Genomic DNA, 20,214 nt, shown 5'->3' with positions numbered 1-20,214 from the left:
CATAATGTGGGCTTATTGATAAAACCTCTAACTACAGGTTGTCTTCTCTTTCCCCACGAGGAAGATGATACCTCGTTTGCGGTGATGCCCAGTAAATAAAGTAAGCCGCACCAGCGTTTTAAAGCATGGATCGATGATTTAAAAAATACGCTCGGACAAAAGCCATCGCCGAGTGCTGGGGGCAGGCAGGCAGGCAACCAGCCTTCGGGGCGAGGATGCTCCAGGAGCCCTCAGCCGCCGGGCCGGCTCGCAGCGCTTCCCGCCGCCTCCCCCCGCGGGGCGAACCCGTGCGCCCCGCACAGGCGCTGCCCGAGCCGCCGAGAGGAGCCCGGCCCGGCCGTGGGGGGGCAGCGCCCCGAGGAGCCCGGCGGCGGAGCGGAGCGCGGCAGGGCGGGCCCGGGGCGGCCCGCGGGCAGCCCGAGCCCCGGCGGTCCCGCCCCCGCCCGCCGCCCCAGGAAGCGCAGGGCTTTAGCGCCCTGCCCGCCGCCGCCATGCATTGTGGGGCGGCAGCAGCAGAGCCAAGATGGCGGCCAGCAGGAGGCTGATGAAGGTAACAGCCAGCGCCGCGCCGGGAAGGGCCGGCGGGCGGGCGGCGGCGGGCATCCCCCCCTCCGCCTCGGCGCCCCTCCGGGCGCGGGGGCGGGCGCATCCCCTGCCGCGGCCTGGCGGGGCGGCCTCCTGCCCTCCGCTCGGTGGCACCCCGGGCTGGAGCGACCGGAACGGGAGCAGCCGGCACCTAGGCCGCGGCCGTGAGGGGCCTCGCTGGCTTCCCCGCCGCCGCCCCGGGTCCCGGCAGCGCTGCGCGGCCCCCGGCCGCCGCCCGGGGCTGGGCGGGGGCGCTCGGCGGGCGCCGCGGGCCGCCCCGTCCCCCTCCCTCGGGGGGGGGGGGGGGCTCCTGCGGTGACTAAGCAAAGAGGAAGGGCTGGGGGGGAGGAAACGCCGCTGCCGGGACGCCTCGGCTCCCGCCCGGGGCCGGGGCAATCCCCGGGGCGGCGTGAGGGGTCGCCCCGCCGCCGGCGCTGTCGCAGCCGCGGCGCGGTCCCCGGCCCTGCCCGCGGGGAGGGCTCGGCCGGGCGGCGGGGAAGCGCCCTCTCCTCCCTCCCCCCTTCCCCGCGGGTGGGGGTTCTCCGCTGCCCCCGCTCTCTCCTCGGTGAGGAACCCTCCTCAGATGCACCGGGATGAAATAATTTCGTTTTCGTTGTTTCGGAGAGTAACCTCTTCCTCGTATGAGTAAGAGGTTTATCACACTGAAATATGGACCTGGGTTCAGAAGTTTCCTCATTCCCTGCAGACGTGGTAATGTTTTTGTCTTCGCTCTGTTTATTCTGAAGTGTGGATGATACTTGTAAACTAGCCTCAGTTCGGTTTTAACCGAGAGCACATACAGTTTAATGTAAAACACCGCTTGGGATCGTTTGTCATCATTTTGCTCGAGGATTAAGGTGGTACTTAGAAAGAAAATTGTAACCGTTGCCCCCAAAGCATACAAGTTTATTTTATGTGTTGTATGTAATTGCCAATTAACATCACAAACTGCATGCGGTGGGGTTTGCCTAGGACATGTATATGTAGTGGTGTAATATTTAGTCATCTATAAAATGCTATGGCAATACCCTACAGTATTTGCACGCAGAGTGCCTGTAACATAAATCAATGAACTTCACAGGCTAGTCCTGCGAAACGTAGGGGAGAGACCCTGTAACTGTCAGGTGATGTTTCAGCCTGATTAAAAAGCCTGTCCCTGTGGGGTGCAGTGTAACCGTGCACTAGGATTTGACAGATACATAGGCAATTCTGTTAATCTTTTAATATCAGTTTTACAACTGGCTTCAATGATGTGAACCCCTCATAGGGCTGGGAGTTCACTAGGATGTGTAGATCGTGGGTTTTGAAGTTGCGTTTCCTTAATTGTGCAGATACATAGTTAACCATTATAACTTGGTTAGTTTTGAAGAAACTAATAGCTCAGCAGTTCTTTCATAAGGCTAGTTTTGTTGTTTTAAATGTGCTGTGGAGCGATTAAAAATTAAATAGTAGATACATTGTGTGCAAAGTCATTCATATATATTAAATCAGTAGGCATAAACCATTAATCATCCTTAAGGATCCTGATGAGATGGCATTCATTTTTTATTTCATTTTTGATAGCTGTTGTGTTTTCTCACAGCTTTAGTATCATGATCAATGTGTCTGTTGCTTTATACTCAAATAAGGTTCCCCTTAGTTTCAGATAGTAAACAACCATTTAATTTTATATTTTTTGTAAGGCAACTTTTCTGCCCGTTCTGAAAAAAATGCATTAATTGTTCAAAAGCACATCATTACTACTTGGATAGGAAAAATTATATTTCCAATTATTCCTTCTTTTTAAGTTTAAAATAAAACATAAAAATCTGAAAGGCAAGAAAAATTGTTCTTAATATCTGCAGTGCCTCTGGCTTTTCAGCCCCCCTCCTCAGTTTCCTTATCCTCCTGAAACGTTAGTACTTTAATCTTTCACTAAAATGATAAAAATTATTTTTGAAAACGTGACCTCCTTCTTTTCTAGAAAAACGGTGTGGCAGTTGCTTTTCAGAGGGAGTGGTGTAGGAAGGAAGGAGACTGATAACTTCCCTCTTACATTTTTACTTTCATTTTTACTGCCTGATGCTTGTGGGTTGTGCATGTTCTGTGCATCTTTTATGCCAGGTCAAGAGCTGTGAGATGCTGTATCACACGACTTGTAAAGGCTATTAAAAAGCAGCTACCTTTGTGTGTTTTGGAGAGTCGCATCAGCCCAAATGGCTTTGAGTTTTGCCATTCATCTCAGTAGGAACACAGTACAGCTCTCGGACAGATGATGTAATCTGGATTGCTGCAGCATGATGTTTCGAAGGTCCAAACTCGCATGTGTATCGACCTAATACCATTGTTTAAGTTCCAAATTCAAAGATTCACATCTAGAAGTCTTTCACTGTCGAAGTTTTGCAATATAGAAGAGTCTGCGCTGTGTATTTCTCAGGGTCATAGGATGATGAGTGATTAAAGGAAATAAGAGTTTTTCAGTGTGTCACTCAATTATGTTTAAAATAATTTAGGATAAAGGTTAAATGTCTTTTATTTGAGCTAAATATCAAGTTTCTCTTTGGTAAGTGAGAATAAACTTTGAACCTTTTATAGGTCACATAAAATAAAGCAATTCTCATTTCCTTAAGGTCTTGCCAACATTTTGAAGTACTGCATTTTTTCTGGACTCATGTCATGCATCATAGTTACTCATATTAATCACAGCAGCTCAAAGAGACTGGATGGAGTAAGTTCATAATAACATGCTGTCTGCCCATAGAAAACGGGGAGTATGAATATAGTTTCCACCTTCCAGGTGGAAATGGGCATCCTTTTCAGATTGTGGAAGCCATTTGTATCTTCAGTTTGCAAACCTCCTTGTGAAAGAAGTATTACAAATTTTGCCATTGTACTTGCACAGTTCAAATTTAAACATGAAGTCAAGTTATAACAAGAATAAGATTGTTTTATTATCTCAGGCTCTATTTGAGCAAATTACATTTCCGAGGCCAAAGACCTTATTTATGGCCTATTTTTGCAGAGCTTTATACCATCAAGTAGTCTAACTGCAGTTTACTCTACTGATTTACAAAAAATCAGTGGAGGTGTGCCCTTTCCAGGAACACACCTAGGTTAGCAGAAATGTGAAATAAACATAGCTAGTGAATCATATTCTAGCGACATCTGAGGTGGAGTTTTGATCTATGAGCCACCATTACACCTCTTCAAAGAGCCACAGTTGTCAAATCTTGACTTCTCATGAAATGTGAGAGGTGGGAATAAAGCAGTCTTTGTCAAGGATATGTTGTTATGGATGATCACTCAGGGTAAAAACAGGCAAATACGGAGTAATTATATTTAGGAAAGGACATAAGGCTTCTCTTTTAAGGGAGTTACTTTGCTTCACGACCCTTTCTCGTAAAAAAACAAATGGTCTCCAAACATGTATGATTGGGAACATAGATCTCCAAGAGACATGCCAGAGATTTCAATGAAATGCTTTTCACAGTTGCCACCCACTAATGTAAAACAAGCCGTTTTCCAGGCGAGATCCGTAGCTAAATGCTGTGCAGAGAGGTAGTGGGTAGTTGCAAAGGGAAGGCTATTTCAGTGCTGGATAGTCATAGTGCTTACTTGGTGGTGTAGTAATGTGTGGTACTGAGCTGCACCTTCAACAGGCGTTTGTAGGTAGCGATTGGGAAGGCTGTCCTGTCCCATGCGTGGAGCTACTCCTTCCTGTGTTCGTCTGAGATAAGATTGAGCTAAGGTGTCTGCAAGATCCACGCTTTTGTTCCCTGTTTTTTAGATGTTCTAAAGTATCATTAATATTAAACACTGAAAATAGACTTAAAGAGTAAATAATACTTTGCGTATGAAGTGAGGTACAGAGACAATTATTCTTACTGTTTTTACTCTGCTTTCATAATTGCATAGTCAAACGTTTGTGCAACTGTTGAACTCCATGATAAAATACAAACACAAGGCCACACCCAGGCACCTGCTGTAGATGGCCTGCCATCTCCAGCATGCTGTGGTCTTGTAAACACCATAGCCCTTCCAAATAAAGGGGTTTTAAACAACTTTGATATTTGAAAAACAGTTCCAAATAGCTCCAAACACAGTTCTCAGTAACAAGGGAAATAGGGTTTTGAGCAATGTATGATTGTCCTTACGCGGAAGTGAGAGTACAGATTCATTTTCCCTTTTTGAAACTGAGAATTGACAAGAGGTTTTTTTAATCAAATGAAAATACTTTGCCAACAAGTAGAATTACTCGGTAAATGAAAGACATGTGAGTATACGGGGTTGTAATGCTGCAGAGGAAACTTAATAATAGTTCTTATAAGAGCTAGAAACTATTTGGGGTTTTGGCTGGTTTTGTGGGTTTTCTTGTAAAATTGTATTTTATTTTAAGGTGTTTTAACAGTTCTCTGTACTGTATGAGATTCAGAAAGTAAAACTGGCCAGTTCCTCATCGGTGTCTTGGAGTGTCACACTTCTTTCAGAGTATTTGTAAACAGGGAAATGTAAGTTGTAAACAGTAGAGAATCATGGGTTAGAGTTATTTCAGTAGACCTTTGTTTTTCTTTGTGCATTTAATAGCATTTTGGGCTTGATGTAGAACTTACTGAAGTCGCTATGAGCTCTCACACTTGTTCCCATATTCCTGGGTTGCACTCTTACCAGCGTTCGTCTTCACTGCATTTTCCTGTCTGGCTTGTTTCTTGAAAGATGCATGGGCAAAGCAGTTGCAGGGTTTTTAAAAGACTTAAGCCGATGCCACTTTTATTTTTAATTTCAAACATTTAATTTTTGCTTTGGACAGCACAAATGATTACACAATATTGAAAATTTTAAATCCTTATTGATTATATATGAGAGGTAGTATGTACTTCTGTGACTGCCTTCAGCATTGTACTTGAAGATCAGATACCATCTCTGAAACGATGTTTTCTCCATTTCATGTGCTGTGTATAACACTTTCTCTGAACATATCCAAACAGCAAACATCACGTCTCAAGAGTGTCCTGGGAAATAAGACATCTCTCTTTTACAAATGGGGAAACCAATGCAGCGAGGTCATGGGCAAGGTTGATGAGAGTGGGGAATGAAGACCGACTGAAATTCTTACTGCAGTCTTCTAACCTTTAGTTACGCTCTTCCTGTGCTCCTTTAATTATGTTACTTGACAAAATTAAGGGGTGGAGGACAAGAAAAGGAATTACTCTATTTTACTGTCTGCCTAGAGTCTTAAGTATTGCATTGAAATAAATACCTGGACTATATCCTTTTACCTTGTGAAGTAATTTTTGTCCCTTTGGAGTTGCTCATCCCATGTTAAATGCAGTATTAACTTTTAATCTGTGCTGTTTGAAAGTATTTAGTAGCTCATTCACGTTTTTAACAGTACCTTTACACTGTAGTTGTGCTGCCTCTGAGACAGATCTTTATTATGGGTTTTGGCAGGTGCCAGAAAAAAAAAACCCAAAACAACCCCCACACAACCCTTAAATTGTGCATGGTGAATCTCTTGCCGCTCCTAATGCACTAGACACAAAAACCCTGAAAGCATGACTTGTGAGTATAGTATTAAATTGTTTGTGGGGATAGGAGTATGAAGAAAAAAAAAAGTCTATTTGTAAATAAGTCTAACATGGGAGCTGATTAATTTGGAGTGACTTATGCAATCCTAAATACTTCTAGTATAAGAAAAGTAACTTCTCTTACAAATTGGAATCTGTCTTGAGCACATTTTCAGGCAAGTCCTCTGCTAAGGTAGGCTTGATGACCTCTGCAGTCCTGCCTCTGTGAGCAAAAGAATTGCCTGGTTTATCCTCATCTATCTCCTTTTTCGGTTGTCAGTTACGACCGCAGGACCCGAGGCAGCAGTACAGGGTATAGTCCTGATACACTGTAGTAATTTACCACTTTTTTTGATTTTGAGAGTGAATTCCTGAAAAGGCTTCACGTGTCAGTTTAAAGAGGAAGATGTCCTGAATAATTTTCGGCCAGTTCTTTAGTGTCTTCTAGGCTGTTTAATTCCCTCTCTCATGTGGTGGACTTGAGGTGAAATGGGGAGCTATCTGCATATTTGTTTTAAACTTTTCTTTGCTTTCATATAAAGTTTTACAATTTTGTAATGATCTCTGTACTGAGTTCTTGCATTTCTTAATTCAGCATCCAATTTTTTAACCTGAATCTAATTATAAAATGTAGGTGTTTAATTCTCTAGTAATGTGAAGCCATGCTTTTCTAATTTGTTTTATTAGCTTAATAACATACCTGAATTATAGAGTCATAGTCCTCCCTTTTTCTGTGTCTGGGCAATTGTTCTCTGGGCCAGAAGCGTGTAATGCTATCATCTGAACCTTCTGCATGGAAGCTGCTCTCCCACTGGGGCATTATGGGGGATATTTCTGTCGTATGTATAATGTTTTTAGTATAGTAACTAAAATATTGTCTAAACCCATTTTCCTTTCCTTGTTTTAGAGTGAAGGCACTTGTGATGCATGTTTATCATGCTTAAATACCTACAGGTTAATTAGCTGATTTTATTCCCAATGTTTGATGTGTTACATCTAGTGTGGAGCAGGATCTATCCCTTTTACATGCTGTAGAGTAGTGGTTTGTCAGGACTTCACGGTTCTGCACGGGCAGAGTGAGCTGCTCAAAACACTGTTCTGAGTTACTCCGCTGACCCTGCGAGGGCAGAGTCACTCTGGTGTCAGTCGGACTCTCCCGGAGCTGCTGCTTTGTGCTCTGAGCACTCAAAGCCAGCTGTAAGGCACTGTGTGGGTTTGCAGTTTCAGTGATAGTAAAGGATCTCTTATTGCTGCAATAACAAAGGTTATTTTATTTTGAATATTTTGGTTTGCTTTGTATCCCTATAAATGTGCTTCATGGGATTATTTTTGTGTGATTTGTATGTTTTCCTGCTTTAAGGAAATAGGATAATCCTCTTACCCTTTTTTCCAAAACCACCCAAACTGTCTGTGATGTTGTATAAATCTAGCAGTGGTGGAATTTGGGGATTAATCCACAGGTCTAGACTAAATAGTTGGGTTTAGTGTCATGAAAACTGTGTTGGGCATCAAGTCACTATCGAAGACTCCAAGGTTAAACTTCTGTGTTCTGACTGCTCTTGCTTGTAGGTGCAGTGGGTGGGAATGTAAATGTTCATCTTCTGATGTGTGACTGTCACGTGATTTTTACTTAATTTGCATTTGGAAATCTCGTTTTCCCTTTGGGTTTGCATTTTATCATGATGCTAAGTTTATGCAAGAGAATACTGCAAGTGTTAAATCTCTGCCAGTTAGATGCAAAAAGGTTTGATCCAAGATGAATGCAAAGCTATTTTAGAAACAAAAAACTGAAATAATAATAACAACAACAAAAAAACCCCATCAACAAAAGAACCAAACTAGGGACAGTACAGCACTTGTACCAGGAAAACTGATCTTTTTTGTTTTTCAGTGTATAGTTCCTTTGCTTGTAGTTGTGTGTTTTTGTCATAATAATATACAGTCTAGTTTTGCAAATATGCTAGCACCCAGTGAAGAACTGTGTGCTGCCAGAGTGCACCAGTGTTGCTGTATAAGCAACATTTTTCCTAACCTATGTAGACACGCAGGCATGTGCTTCAGTATTGAAAGCACTGGAAAAGTTTTATATTTCACTGTGGATGACTTGACTTTGAATTCAATTAAATTCTCTTTTAATGATAAAACTGTTGAATTAAACAGCAAAGGACTATAATGGGGGGGGGGGGGGAGTGGAACCTTGAGGTGCTTCTTTTTAGGTGTTTTGAAATATTCCAGGAAACAGTTGCTACACTAGGGTTTATACATAATTTTAAATATAAAAATGCTTAAATACTTGTTTTGGTGATATTTGGATCACTAACTGATCAAAAATGGTTTGTCTGGTGATTGACTGGTGCAGAAAGATACCTTGTTCAAGAGTGAGACAGCTATAAAAAGAGGCATCTTAACATATGATGTTACTTTTGAGGTACAAAATGGAGATAAAGCTGTATCCTCTCGAGTTATCAATCTAAATAAGGCTAGTTTGGATTAGATTTTTTTTTCCCTAGGTTTGCATCCATTTAAGTTGGTCATGCAGGAATTTGTTAGTTTGCAGTTAAAGTAATTGGCCTGTTCAGTGACTTTATTCATGTTGAAAATTGTTACGAAATAATTTTTCCAAATCACCAAGTCCTAAGATGCACTTTGTTTGTTTCACAGTTACCAGTAGTCTGTTACCAAAGGCACTGATTTGCATTTGAGATATAAAAACATTTTAAGTGTGCTTTTGTAATACTTCTACTTCGTTGTGTCTGTAATGATGTTTATAATAAGGCACTTTTGTATTTTCCTGACATACCAAAAAATAAGGGGTTTTTAATACCTTGTCTCAGAAAACTTTACTTCTCACAGGTGGGAATTTTTATTTCTTATGTGTGTGGGTTGCCACCAGTAAAACCTCAAGCTTCTTTAACATTAAAGAAACCCACGTTGACCTCTAAGCATTTTGAAAAAGAAATGTGAGCATCTAGCTTAATACTGTCATTAACTTACACTTTGCTTGCTTTTCAGGAGCTTGAAGAAATCCGCAAATGTGGAATGAAAAACTTCCGTAATATCCAGGTTGATGAAGCTAATTTATTGACCTGGCAAGGGCTTATTGTTCCTGTGAGTATAGACTACTGCTTATTCTAATGAGCTTTAAAATAAAATGAGGATCATTTGTATCTCATAAATCTACAGTTTAGTAGCGCTGCTGGTGACCATGAGATAATTTTTACACCCTGACAAGCATGTGTTTTATAAAACCTGGCTTTCAAGAGTTGTGGGTTTGTGCAGAAGCTAGTTGTTTATAAATAAAATGTAAATTTATACAGACTATACCACAGCATCTTAAACATACTCTGGACAGTGAATTGTGCTCCTGGATTTAATTCTTGAGTCTCTGCAGACATCTCATGTAATCTTGGACAAATTTTTCCTGTCTTATTTTTATTTGAGTGTCTTCTGTGTTTTGTTTTATCAAAGTTTGATAATGTTAGTAGGTGTTTCTTATAACTAGTCTGAAGAAAAATCCATACGTAATTGAAAGGCGTTCTAGACTTCTCTGATCAATACCCACCAGGATGCTCCATAATTGTAGGCCTGGTCCAACATGTGGCTGTAGACTCAGTGATGGCACTGAGTTACTTGGGAGAGTTGGTGGTGGGGACGGCAAATGGAATTTGTAGTTTATTGAATTAAGCTTAAAGTACAAAATCTACATCATCATAAGAAAAAAAACCTGAGGTATGAAATACTTTGTTTACTCCTTAATAGTGGGTTTTTTCTAAATCAACTAGATTTATTGCTAGGATAAAATTGAGTATTGGCAAAAGTTTGATGCAAGGAAAAGGTTTGGATTTTCAGAAGTGAGCTCTTTAAAAGAAAGTCTCTTTATTCAGGCATTAATTAATGCCAAAAAAAAACCCACAAAAAGCACTTTAATTTTATAAAAGCACTACAATCTTTTAAGGGAACGTTTACTAAAAGTAGATAACCACTGCATAGTCAAATAGAGAGGGATTTGTTACGAAGGGGAAAGCAGGGGAATCTAGTATGTTGAATTCCTTGGTTGAAGTCACTTGGATTTTCACCTCCTTTATTTTCCACTGCCATGGCCCCTGCTCCCTTCGCTACATGAGATACTTTTAAGTTTGCAGCACTAGAAGCTGTGCCACTAGGGCATCAGTTCTGCTTTCCCTTAGGTGCTACCTAAAAGGTCCCCTGACCAGTGTAAACCTGTCTTTTTATTATAAGACTTTGAAACACCTCTTGACCTGTGTCTCAGCTTTGTTAGTTGGAGGCCTTTCCCAAATTCAGATCGCACAGACTGAGATAATGGCTGGGCCTTTGCACTTGGAATACTGCAGAATACGTTTAGTTTACTCTATTTACTTATATTCCTGCAAGTAATTCCTCTGAGTGATTGAGGCTATTCTTGCAAATAAAGCAAGCAGGATTTGACATTAAAACTTGACAGAGCTGAGAAACAATACACTTTAATGAGCCACTCTGATATTTGTGGTTTGTGTGTAACAGTTCACTGCTTTGATAATACTTTGAAGCAGTGTAAGGCTGGTAAATATGACTAATAAAGCAAAACACCAAAATACTTGTTTATGCCTGTTAAAATTAGCAATATGTGGTGTACAGCATCTATTTTTAACAGTTTCTGCTCACAAGAGTATGAGCTTAGTGTTTATATTGCAAAGGTTCACACCACCACGGGTGTTTAAACACTGATGCAGTGAACTGTGCTTCATACCTGCCTTCTGGTTTCCAATATGCCCCGTTACAAGGGAAATAGCCTTAAATTCACTACTGGTATAGTTAAGAGGGAATTTTGTCATGGAATTATACTTCCTCTAGTAATTAATAAAGTGTTGTGCTGTACAAGCTCAAAGAGTAGTACAGTTTATTGTTTTGAGAATGAAGTGGATGGCTTAATCTAACATACAAGCTGGTTACAAGTTTGATTTTTTTTTTTGCTGAGTTTTGCTTTTGAAGCTTTACATGGTGCTTCCATTTTAGAAAATGTTCTTGCTTAGGGTTTAAAGACATATTACTCATACTTCAGTAGGACTAACCAGTTACTGATTATTATACTCTATAACTAGGCATTATTTAGTCATCATCTTAAGGTGTGAAAGATACAAAGGTTAATATTTTTAACAGTGTTCACACGGAATTACTGTGAAAGATACTGCTTTAAAAGTTCTTATTGTACATAACATTTTATTCTTTGGAACAACTTGTTGTTTGTTTGCTCAGTTGAGAGCAAATTGGAGATGGCTTATCAACTTCTTTTCCTGTTCTGAATCGTAGAATAAGATAGTTTCTGTACAGCATATTGGAAAAGTACACTATTTGTTTGATTTCAATGTCAAAACAAGACTATCTCCCCCAGGCTCCTTGTTCTTGTAAGAGGTATTGTTGGAGTATCATGAATTTCATTTTACTTAATCAAAACTGCTTGCTATGGACAAACTTCTGCAAAGCAAAGATACTCTGGGTGAATGAGTCATGTTTGCCACTTGTGTTTCGGTATTTATAATTCTCGTTCTTTCCTTTTGTGAGTGTCAAAATTAAATATAACAAATAATTGGAAATTAATTGCTTGAATATTCTGTGTTTTGTCTATTTAAGACATGAGAAACCCTTTACATACATTGGTAAAGGGTTTATTGGTGAGTTATAGTGAAGAACTGTTCTGACTGAGAGTCAAGCAGAATACGGATGTTTTTAGGCCAGGTCAGTTCCCATATCAGTTCAGTGAACATCCTCACAAATCACGGCACATGGCGGAGGCAAGAACAAGCGAGCCATGGGGGGAGAGGGCACTAACTGCTTAAGTTGTCACCACCACCAAAAGTTATTTGTTAAACTTCCAAAGCTTTTAGGATTGCTTGGTTAAAAAGTGATTTTAAAGCCACCTTGGTTACCTCTTCCCTTGACTGCAGAAATTGTGCTGTGTTTCTTAAGAAATGCGCAACCAGACTTCTCCATATGGATGAAACTAAAATTAAATGTTTTCTGTTGAAGGATACTTTAATAGAACACTCCCCACCCCCAAATATTGGTAAACCCTTTTTAACTTCTGGAGTGGGTTTGATTGCAGGGGATGGCCAGGTTGCTGGTGAAGAATGTGTGATTATACTTTACACCAACTGGAAACTCTCATCCTTTGATTCTTGTTCCCAGAGTGTTTGGAAAGGCTTCATGCCATAGTTACTGTTTTCAGTGCAGAATGCTATTTTCATAAGCTTTAATGTAGCAATGGTTTATTTTTCTTCTGCCTTTCTTCTGCAGTTAGTATTTGAAGTGGTATCAATAGTCTAGCAGCTTTTCTGGGCATTGTTTTTTCTGTTTCAGCATGAAGAACTAGTTTGCTTACTTCACGGTTCTCTCACCATGCTCCTTCAAAAATGATCTGATAAGAGTGGGTGCTAAAACTGCATACAAATTCAGAATGTTCTGATCAGCAGACGCAGTGAATATCTATCTTTAGTACCAATGAATGCTCAGCAGATTTTTGTGTAGTCAGCACAAAAACATTCTCAGCACATATAGGGAAATCTGACAAATCAAATTGCTTTGCTGTTCGTACCACCATGTTGCGAGACACGTAAAATAACTAGGTTCAGAGAAACCAATTTTCCTTGTCAGGCTTCCTGTTTGTATCTCGAAAAGTATTTACAATGGTTTTTTAAATACAAAGTCAGGAATAAAAATACTTATTCGATAGGACCTTGAGTTTGGAGTGAAGGGGATTGGATGCTTTCTTACCAGTAGGAATGTCAGCCAGCTTCAGAACAATGGTAATCTGCTTTTTCCAGGATGAATACAAACGTTGCAGAGGTTGTATGGCGCCTCTCTTACCAAATAGGTTTTGATGTTTCCTGCCACACAGCAGTATGTGTTGGAAGAAGGTGCCTTTAGAAAACGTCATTTGCTAGAGCAAAGTCTGGACAATGCTTTTTCTTAATCCATTAGAATATGCCAGATTCCTGACATTCTCCCTTCTTGTTGCAGGACAATCCTCCATATGATAAAGGAGCCTTCAGAATCGAAATCAACTTCCCAGCAGAATATCCATTCAAACCTCCCAAGATTACATTTAAAACAAAGATCTATCACCCTAACATCGATGAAAAGGGGCAGGTTTGTCTGCCAGTAATTAGTGCTGAAAACTGGAAGCCAGCAACCAAAACTGACCAAGGTAGGACTCCATGTGGAGAAAGAACTGCATATCGAGAAACTTTGTGTTGTGTTTCAATTTAAAGCTAACAACATTGCAGCTTGTCAGCTGGTCACTGCTCTTATGGTATGTTTGTTGTCATAAGGTTTGTGTCATGAATCACAAGTTGTGAGCAGTGTGCCACTCTCTTGGAATCTCATTTTGTTACTGGAGCGTAAGGTAATGACACTGACGCGTGGCATTTCCACCTCCAGGAAACCACAGAACTCTTGGTGACTGAAGAGTTTATTCAGGTAGTGTCCTTGGCATACTTAAAACTTCTGGTGGTAGTTTGTGTAGGGGTGTTATTTTGTGTTTCTTTTCAAACAGTGACTTTATAATCCAGAGGTGTTCAGTACACTCCTGGATGTTTGAAGGAAAGGGTCTAAAACCTCAAGACTGTATATTTTATAATCTCTGCCATGTGGTTCAGTGATTTGAACATATGGTTTGAAATATCTAGGGAGTCATAAACAAAACCTGAAATCATAACACAAATTAACTCCTAGTTCTTAAAAGATCATTGCTGTGAGACTTCCTGTGTAGAGTGTCTTTGCATAAGTATTTAAATATTTTAAGGAAAAAAGTTTCATCAGGTTCTGTGGCAGACTGAGAGTGTGATCTGAGTAGTTTTTTTCTGTAGTTGCTCCCATTAGTTGTTGGGATGAGAATTCCACATTTTCTGGCAGGTAACGATTAGTTTAATATTAAGCATTTATTATTGTACATAAAGAGCAAACATCCTTGCAAAACCTGTGTATTTTTTAATACTATTTCAAATGAGTAGTAGTTTAGTCCAGTGCAAGAGCTTTACTGACACTGAAATACCTTGCTCTGTAGGAGAAAGTATTTCCTTCTTCCAGACTCTTTAAGGTTGTCTTCACTTGAACTGTGTTCCTGATAGTAAACAATGCTATATTTAAGATTTCTTTTTTCTGTGTACTTCTGAATGCTAATAAAACTACTTACAGTTTGCATGATCTTGCCCCAAAGACAAAATAGGAAAATTGCTGTAGTTGTTCTGGAAAAGCTCAAGCAGTTGAATCTTCTGGGAAAGATCAAGCAGTTGAATGTTAGGGAAAGCAGAGATGGCAGCAGAAAGAACCTGTTAAATAGATCAGTGAAGGTCTTACAATTTGTTTATCCCAGATTATACAGGACAAAGATCCCTGGAAGAGATGAAACAGAAACAACGTGTAGAAGGTTTCTGTTAACCTTAGCAGTTGTCTTAATCTGACGAGCCTTCCTGAGTTAAGTAAAGGAACAACATGTCTCTACCTAGCCTGAAATGCAAGGTGGCATTAGTTGGAACTATTGAAGCAGTTGTTTGCATGAAGGAAATAGTCCATGTCTCCCTGAGAAGTAGCAATTCCCTCTTTATCTGAGAGAGGGAATAAAAACTATACTAAAATCAGAATCTGGAACAAACTCTGGGTACCAAAATATTGCAATATCTCTCAGTTTCTGCTGTTTTGTGGTCTGTTGTCTTTTAACGCTTTCTTCTTCAAGAAGTTGTTTTAGTGTCAGTGTCTGTTGTTACAACATTCTTGTATGAACCTCCTACAGTCTTATTACAGCCCTGCTTAAGTGTCTTTTTCTTTTTCTCCAGAACTCATCTGCACTGAAAAATAAACTCCAGTCTGTGTGCTGCTTGGGCCTTTTTCAAGGAAATAATGCAACGTTATTAGTACAGCATCAGAGTGATTGGTTTTGATCAGTCAGGTGTCGAGAAAGTAGAGAGAATAGGTTTATCATAAATCATTAATTCGCCTTTCATGTACTAAATGTGCATCTTACTGGTGTACTTATTAATTTATGCTTAATATTAAACTGTTGTGACAGAGTAGTTTTAAAATGCTGTGGATATTGAGGCAGCTCCTGTTATGACAATCTAGGGTTTTCTTCTGGCTTGTGTGTTAAATAAGCTTAATAACACTAACACTTTCTGTATGGTGTTTTAGCATGTTTTACTAGTGAAAAGGGATTGTCACGTGCAGTACTGATGCTAGTTTCCTAAGTAGTCATTAATATGATGGCAGTTGTCATAAGTCCAGGACTGGTGAGTTCCTGTGAAGTAAGCTAATATCAAGTCTACATTCCTTAGCTGGCTTGTTCAGTTTAAACTCTTTGTGGTAAGAACTGTTCCTGCTTAGCAGTAATAGTGACAAGTGTGCTTCTCTGGATTTTGAGTATTTGTGTTGAGGTATGTTCCCTGTTTCTACTACAGAATCATAGAATCATCTCGGTTGGAAAAGACCTTGAAGATCATCCAGCCCAACCATTAACCTCACACTGACTGTTCTCAACTCCACCAGATCCCTCAGTGCTGTTAAACCTAACTCTTAAACCCCTCCAGGGATGGGGACTCCACCACTGCCCTGGGCAGCCCATTCCAATGCCCAAGAACCCCTTCTAGAAAGAAATACTTCCTAATATCCAGTCTAACCCTTCCCTGGTGCAGCTTGAGGCCATTCCCTCTTGTCCTATCGCTCATTACTTGGTTAAAGAGACTCATCCCCAGCTCTCTGCAACCTCCTTTCAGGGAGTTGTAGAGGGCGATGAGGTCTCCCCTCAGCCTCTTCTCCAGACTAAACACCCCCAGTTCCCTCAGCCGCTCCTCGTACGACATGTGCTCCAGACCCTTCACCAGCTTCGTTGCCCTTCTCTGGACACGCTCGAGTCATTCAATGTCCTTTTTGTAGTGAGGGGCCCAAAACTGAACACAGTCATCGAGGTGCGGCCTCACCAGTGCCGAGTACAGGGGCAAGATCCCTTCCCTGTCCCTGCTGGCCACGCTATTTCTGATGCAAGCCAGGATGCCATTGGCCTTCTTGGCCACCTGGGCACACTGCTGGCTCCTGTTCAGCCGGCTGTCAATCCACACCCCCAGGTCCCTCTCTGACTGGCAGCTCTCCAGCCACTCCTCCCCAAGCCTGTAGCGCTGCTGGGGGTTGTTGTGGCCCAAGTGCAGCACCCAGCATTTGGCCTTATTGAAACTCCTCCAGTTGGCCTCAGCCCATCGCTCCAGCCTGTCCAGACCTCTCTGCAGAGCCTCCCTACCCACGTAAGGGTGGAACAGTGTATGAGCATGAAAAGGTTGATGCTCTGAAAGAAGCCACTCCAGTGTTCTAGCATCTGCTGGAGTGATATGTATTGTAAGAACTTATATTGCAAAACTAGAGAGAATCTGGATAAACTGCCAAGTAGCAGGTTCAGAACAAACGATAGACTCTGACTTTGGCACCGTGTGTAGCTGAGTTGTGGAACTCCCTGCCGCTGGATGGTGTCACTGGTTTATGTGAGTTCAGGAGGAGGCAGCTGGCTCTAGTGTGCAATGTCTGAAGTTCAGAGTTTCGTTATGCTTGCTTTAAAAACTCTTGGGGTGCTGCTTTATATTCCCATGGTAGCCCAAACTTACCTCCAACAGAATGTTACTAATATTGTCATACAGGGAGATGCTTTTTCTGTGTACCCAGTTTCTGTGGACTTGCCCAGTTACACATTTACCTTTTAGTGGATGGATATGAGAACAACTGATTGTTGTGACCTGTCTAGCTTTAAATGGTCGTGAGAATGTATACGAGGAAAATGTAGCAATAAATGCCATTGTAGTGTGTGAAGTTCACTGTGTAAATGTCAAGTACAGTTCAGTTATTTTAAGAATGACATTTCCTTTGAAAGTGATAGGGGAACAGTGATGAAATGGCTGTCAACACTGGGGAGAGAAGTGTCTTGCAGTTCTTACCCATTTGCTTGCCTGGTGTGACTCTACCAGTGGATGCATTTGGCAGTTTAGAATAAATGGCAAAATTGTCTGCTGTTTATAGGGGAAGTAAGAGTCACAGAAAAATAAAGCTGAAAAAAACATTTCCAAAAGCAGGCCCAGTTATAGCTGCATCATGGTGACAGGTGTTAGGAAAAAATGTTTCATGATGGAAATTCCATCTTTACACAGGCCTTTTTAGATGAGCTTGTCTGCGAAACCTAGTTTCTTTCTTAGCCATAGGAGAGAATTTCAGATAGGATGCCAGTTACATGGGAAATAATTTGTAGTGTATTTTGGTCTCCATTCAAGTTGATTTTGTTTACAAATACAGTTTTCTGGTGTTCATTCACGGTCATTGAACTAAATCTTGGCATATTGCTATAGCTTATTCATGCTCTGCTTTTGAAAAGACCCTAGATTTATGGGGATGTATTTAAATGCAGTTAAAGCTCTTTTCTTACTGGAGAATTTTGCTTACATTTTGATTTTTAAAAACTAACCATCTTTAGTCTCTGACGGTATTTATACTTCTTTTGACAGTAATCCAGTCCCTCATAGCACTGGTGAATGATCCACAGCCCGAGCATCCCCTTCGGGCTGACCTAGCTGAAGAATACTCTAAGGACCGTAAAAAATTCTGTAAGAACGCTGAAGAGTTTACAAAGAAATATGGTGAAAAGCGACCAGTGGACTAAAATCTGACACAATTGATGTCAGCAACGTATGATAGAAGATCGGAGCAGTGCATTTGAGACACCCCGTAAAGCAGGACTCTATGGAAAATTGACAAGTGCCACCTTTCGGTGTTAACTTGTGGCTGTTACTAACTTTCTACAGTTTTCTTAATCAAAAGTGGGCTAGGTAACCTGTAAAGAAAGGATTAAAATTTAAGATGTTCTAGTTCTGCTTTCTTTGTTTAAAAATCACTGCTTCAATATACTTTAAAGTATGCTGTTTTCTTTTTCTTGTCAGAATTTATCAAAAATATCTTAGACTTATATTCTGCCCTTAAATTGAAAAGGTTGTGGCTGTCATTTCTTATTTTTCCTTGCAGTTCCCACTATCTTGAGTTCATTTAATTCTTCATTGAATTTTATCCCCCTCCTCAAACTGATGTCTTAGAAAAAATATCCCAGTTCTGGCAGAAAATGATTGAGTGTTTGGCAGTTTTGTTTACTTTTCTTTTTAAATGTTGCACTGTGCTTTGTGGGACTTGTTGGCAAGTTCCCCTTAACTTCAGTTTGTAACATATTAAGCAAAAACCAAACAAACCCCACAAAAACAATCAGAAATAATGTCCAGGTCTTATGTAAATCTGGCTGATGTTACCACAAAATGTTTATTAAACGGGGAAACCCAAGTTTTTGTGTGCGTTGTTGAATTAAAATATGGCTTATGTCCTGCTTTTGGAAAACTTTGGAAAAAAAATTCTGTAGCAAACGAGTAGTGGAATGTGATTACAAACTTCTATCATGTCTATTCTTAAGAGCTATGCAGAGTAGCTAGGGAAACGTGCACAGAACAACATTGCAACCCGTTTAGAAGAGTTTCAGAAATTGGGGACCAAGAGGTACCAAAGTGATAAACTGTTTTTTGAGTTAAAAATCGGTATTTTGGAACTGTTGATTTTGAATTCTGGTACTAAATCTGACAGCACTGCTAAATCTGACAGCACTGCTAGTCATCTTAGAACATTTTTCCATCAGAATGCGTAAGAAACATCTGTGTTTTATGGGTCGGCACTCGTGCCACTTCCCAGCCCAACTGCTGTACAGTTCTCACTGAAGATGGTATGAGACCAGGATTAAGCAATAACCTGTAACAGAGAACGCCTCGCTACTGCTCTTCCTATGTTTTAAAAACACACGGGTTAGATGATTTAATGAGTACTTCAAGTATCATTCTATCATTCTAACTTAATCAGGCAGCGCGCTCTCCCCGTTGCTGCAGGGCACACCTACGCATGCTGAAGGCAGCCCTTTCTGTTCAGAACTGAGCATCCTTTACTGCGGCTCTCTTGCTTTTCCCCGACTGCCTCTTTTCCCCAGTCTGAAGCGTGATCATAGCTCCACAGTCAAACTGCCATACAATCAAACTGCCGTCTCCTCCCCGCCTGTCGAACTTGGGTATGTTATTGAGCAAACAGATTTATCTCCCGAAATCCACAGGTATCTGGGAGCACATATCATTTTGATGTGCAGGAAGCAGAGTTAGAAAATCCCTCACACCCTTGGGGTTGTCTGTACTCCTCAATTCAGTTTTAATACAGCCTCTGCCTTTGCAACCTTTCAGAACTAGTGTGTCGAGCGGTAGGTCTCTTTTGGTTTTAATGTCTTGTATATTTGCTATTTCTTCATTCATCCCTCTCATCCAGCTTTCATTTCCAATTTAGTGTAAACAATGACAGCCCAGTACCTCACCTCTGTTGAAAGTAAATTTTTTTATAAGTTAGGGAGCTAAGAAATTTTATGTTTAAGTGTTCTTAGACAGATTCTTTGGCAGGTAAATAAAGTTAAACCACGTTCACCTTATTTACAGAAATTTGCATTTCCTAAGTGTTTTCAGGCTTGTGAGAGCACTGTCTATTACCAAATTTTCACATCTTTGTGTCTTCATTTTCAGAAAGTTGGTACTGATTTTGTTTCATTCACGCTCACTCGGATTCATAATAAAATAATGCCAAATTATCTGTCAAACTGAAGTGTGTAACTTCCGCATCACATGAGTCACTGTACCTTTTGATCATGTCTGTTGGCATGGAAACTTGCCATTCTCTAAATTTTATTTGAAACAAACCTGTAGCACTAGTTTGCTGCCCTTGTTACTACTAACTAGTCTACTTTCTGGTTGTAAGCCTCTCAGGGCAAAGACTGCGTTTATCTGAATCGGTGTGACTTGGATGCTGTCGGAAGGGAGCGGGAAGGGCTGTGCGATTCCAGGAGCTCCACTTGGTGGGTACAGGCCTGCGGCAGCGCTGCACCGGCCCTTCCCCTTTCATCTGCAGAGGTCACATAGAAGACAGATACTGCTGTCGGTTCTCTTGGTGTGTTCTTCATAGTTCAATTTCTAAACTACGAGATGTGAAACCTAAATGATGGCTT

At 40.9% G+C, this 20,214-nt stretch overlaps 1 protein-coding gene across 1 annotated transcript; it reads left to right on the top strand.

Moving 5' to 3' along the window:
* Positions 1 to 479: 479 nt before the first annotated feature.
* UBE2L3 (ubiquitin conjugating enzyme E2 L3) lies at positions 480 to 19,809 on the top strand. Its single transcript, XM_074843707.1, has 4 exons — positions 480 to 550; positions 9,141 to 9,236; positions 13,143 to 13,329; positions 17,654 to 19,809. The coding sequence occupies exons 1-4, from the start codon at positions 524 to 526 to the stop codon at positions 17,806 to 17,808; spliced, it is 465 nt and encodes a 154-aa protein (XP_074699808.1). The 5' UTR covers positions 480 to 523; the 3' UTR covers positions 17,809 to 19,809.
* Positions 19,810 to 20,214: the final 405 nt, after the last annotated feature.

The sequence above is a fragment of the Strix aluco genome, chromosome 18 (genome assembly GCF_031877795.1).
Source record: "Strix aluco isolate bStrAlu1 chromosome 18, bStrAlu1.hap1, whole genome shotgun sequence".
NCBI classification, from domain to species: Eukaryota; Metazoa; Chordata; class Aves; order Strigiformes; family Strigidae; genus Strix; species Strix aluco.
Note: the sequence above shows the minus strand (reverse complement) of the source record. Positions and strands in the feature narration are given on the sequence as shown.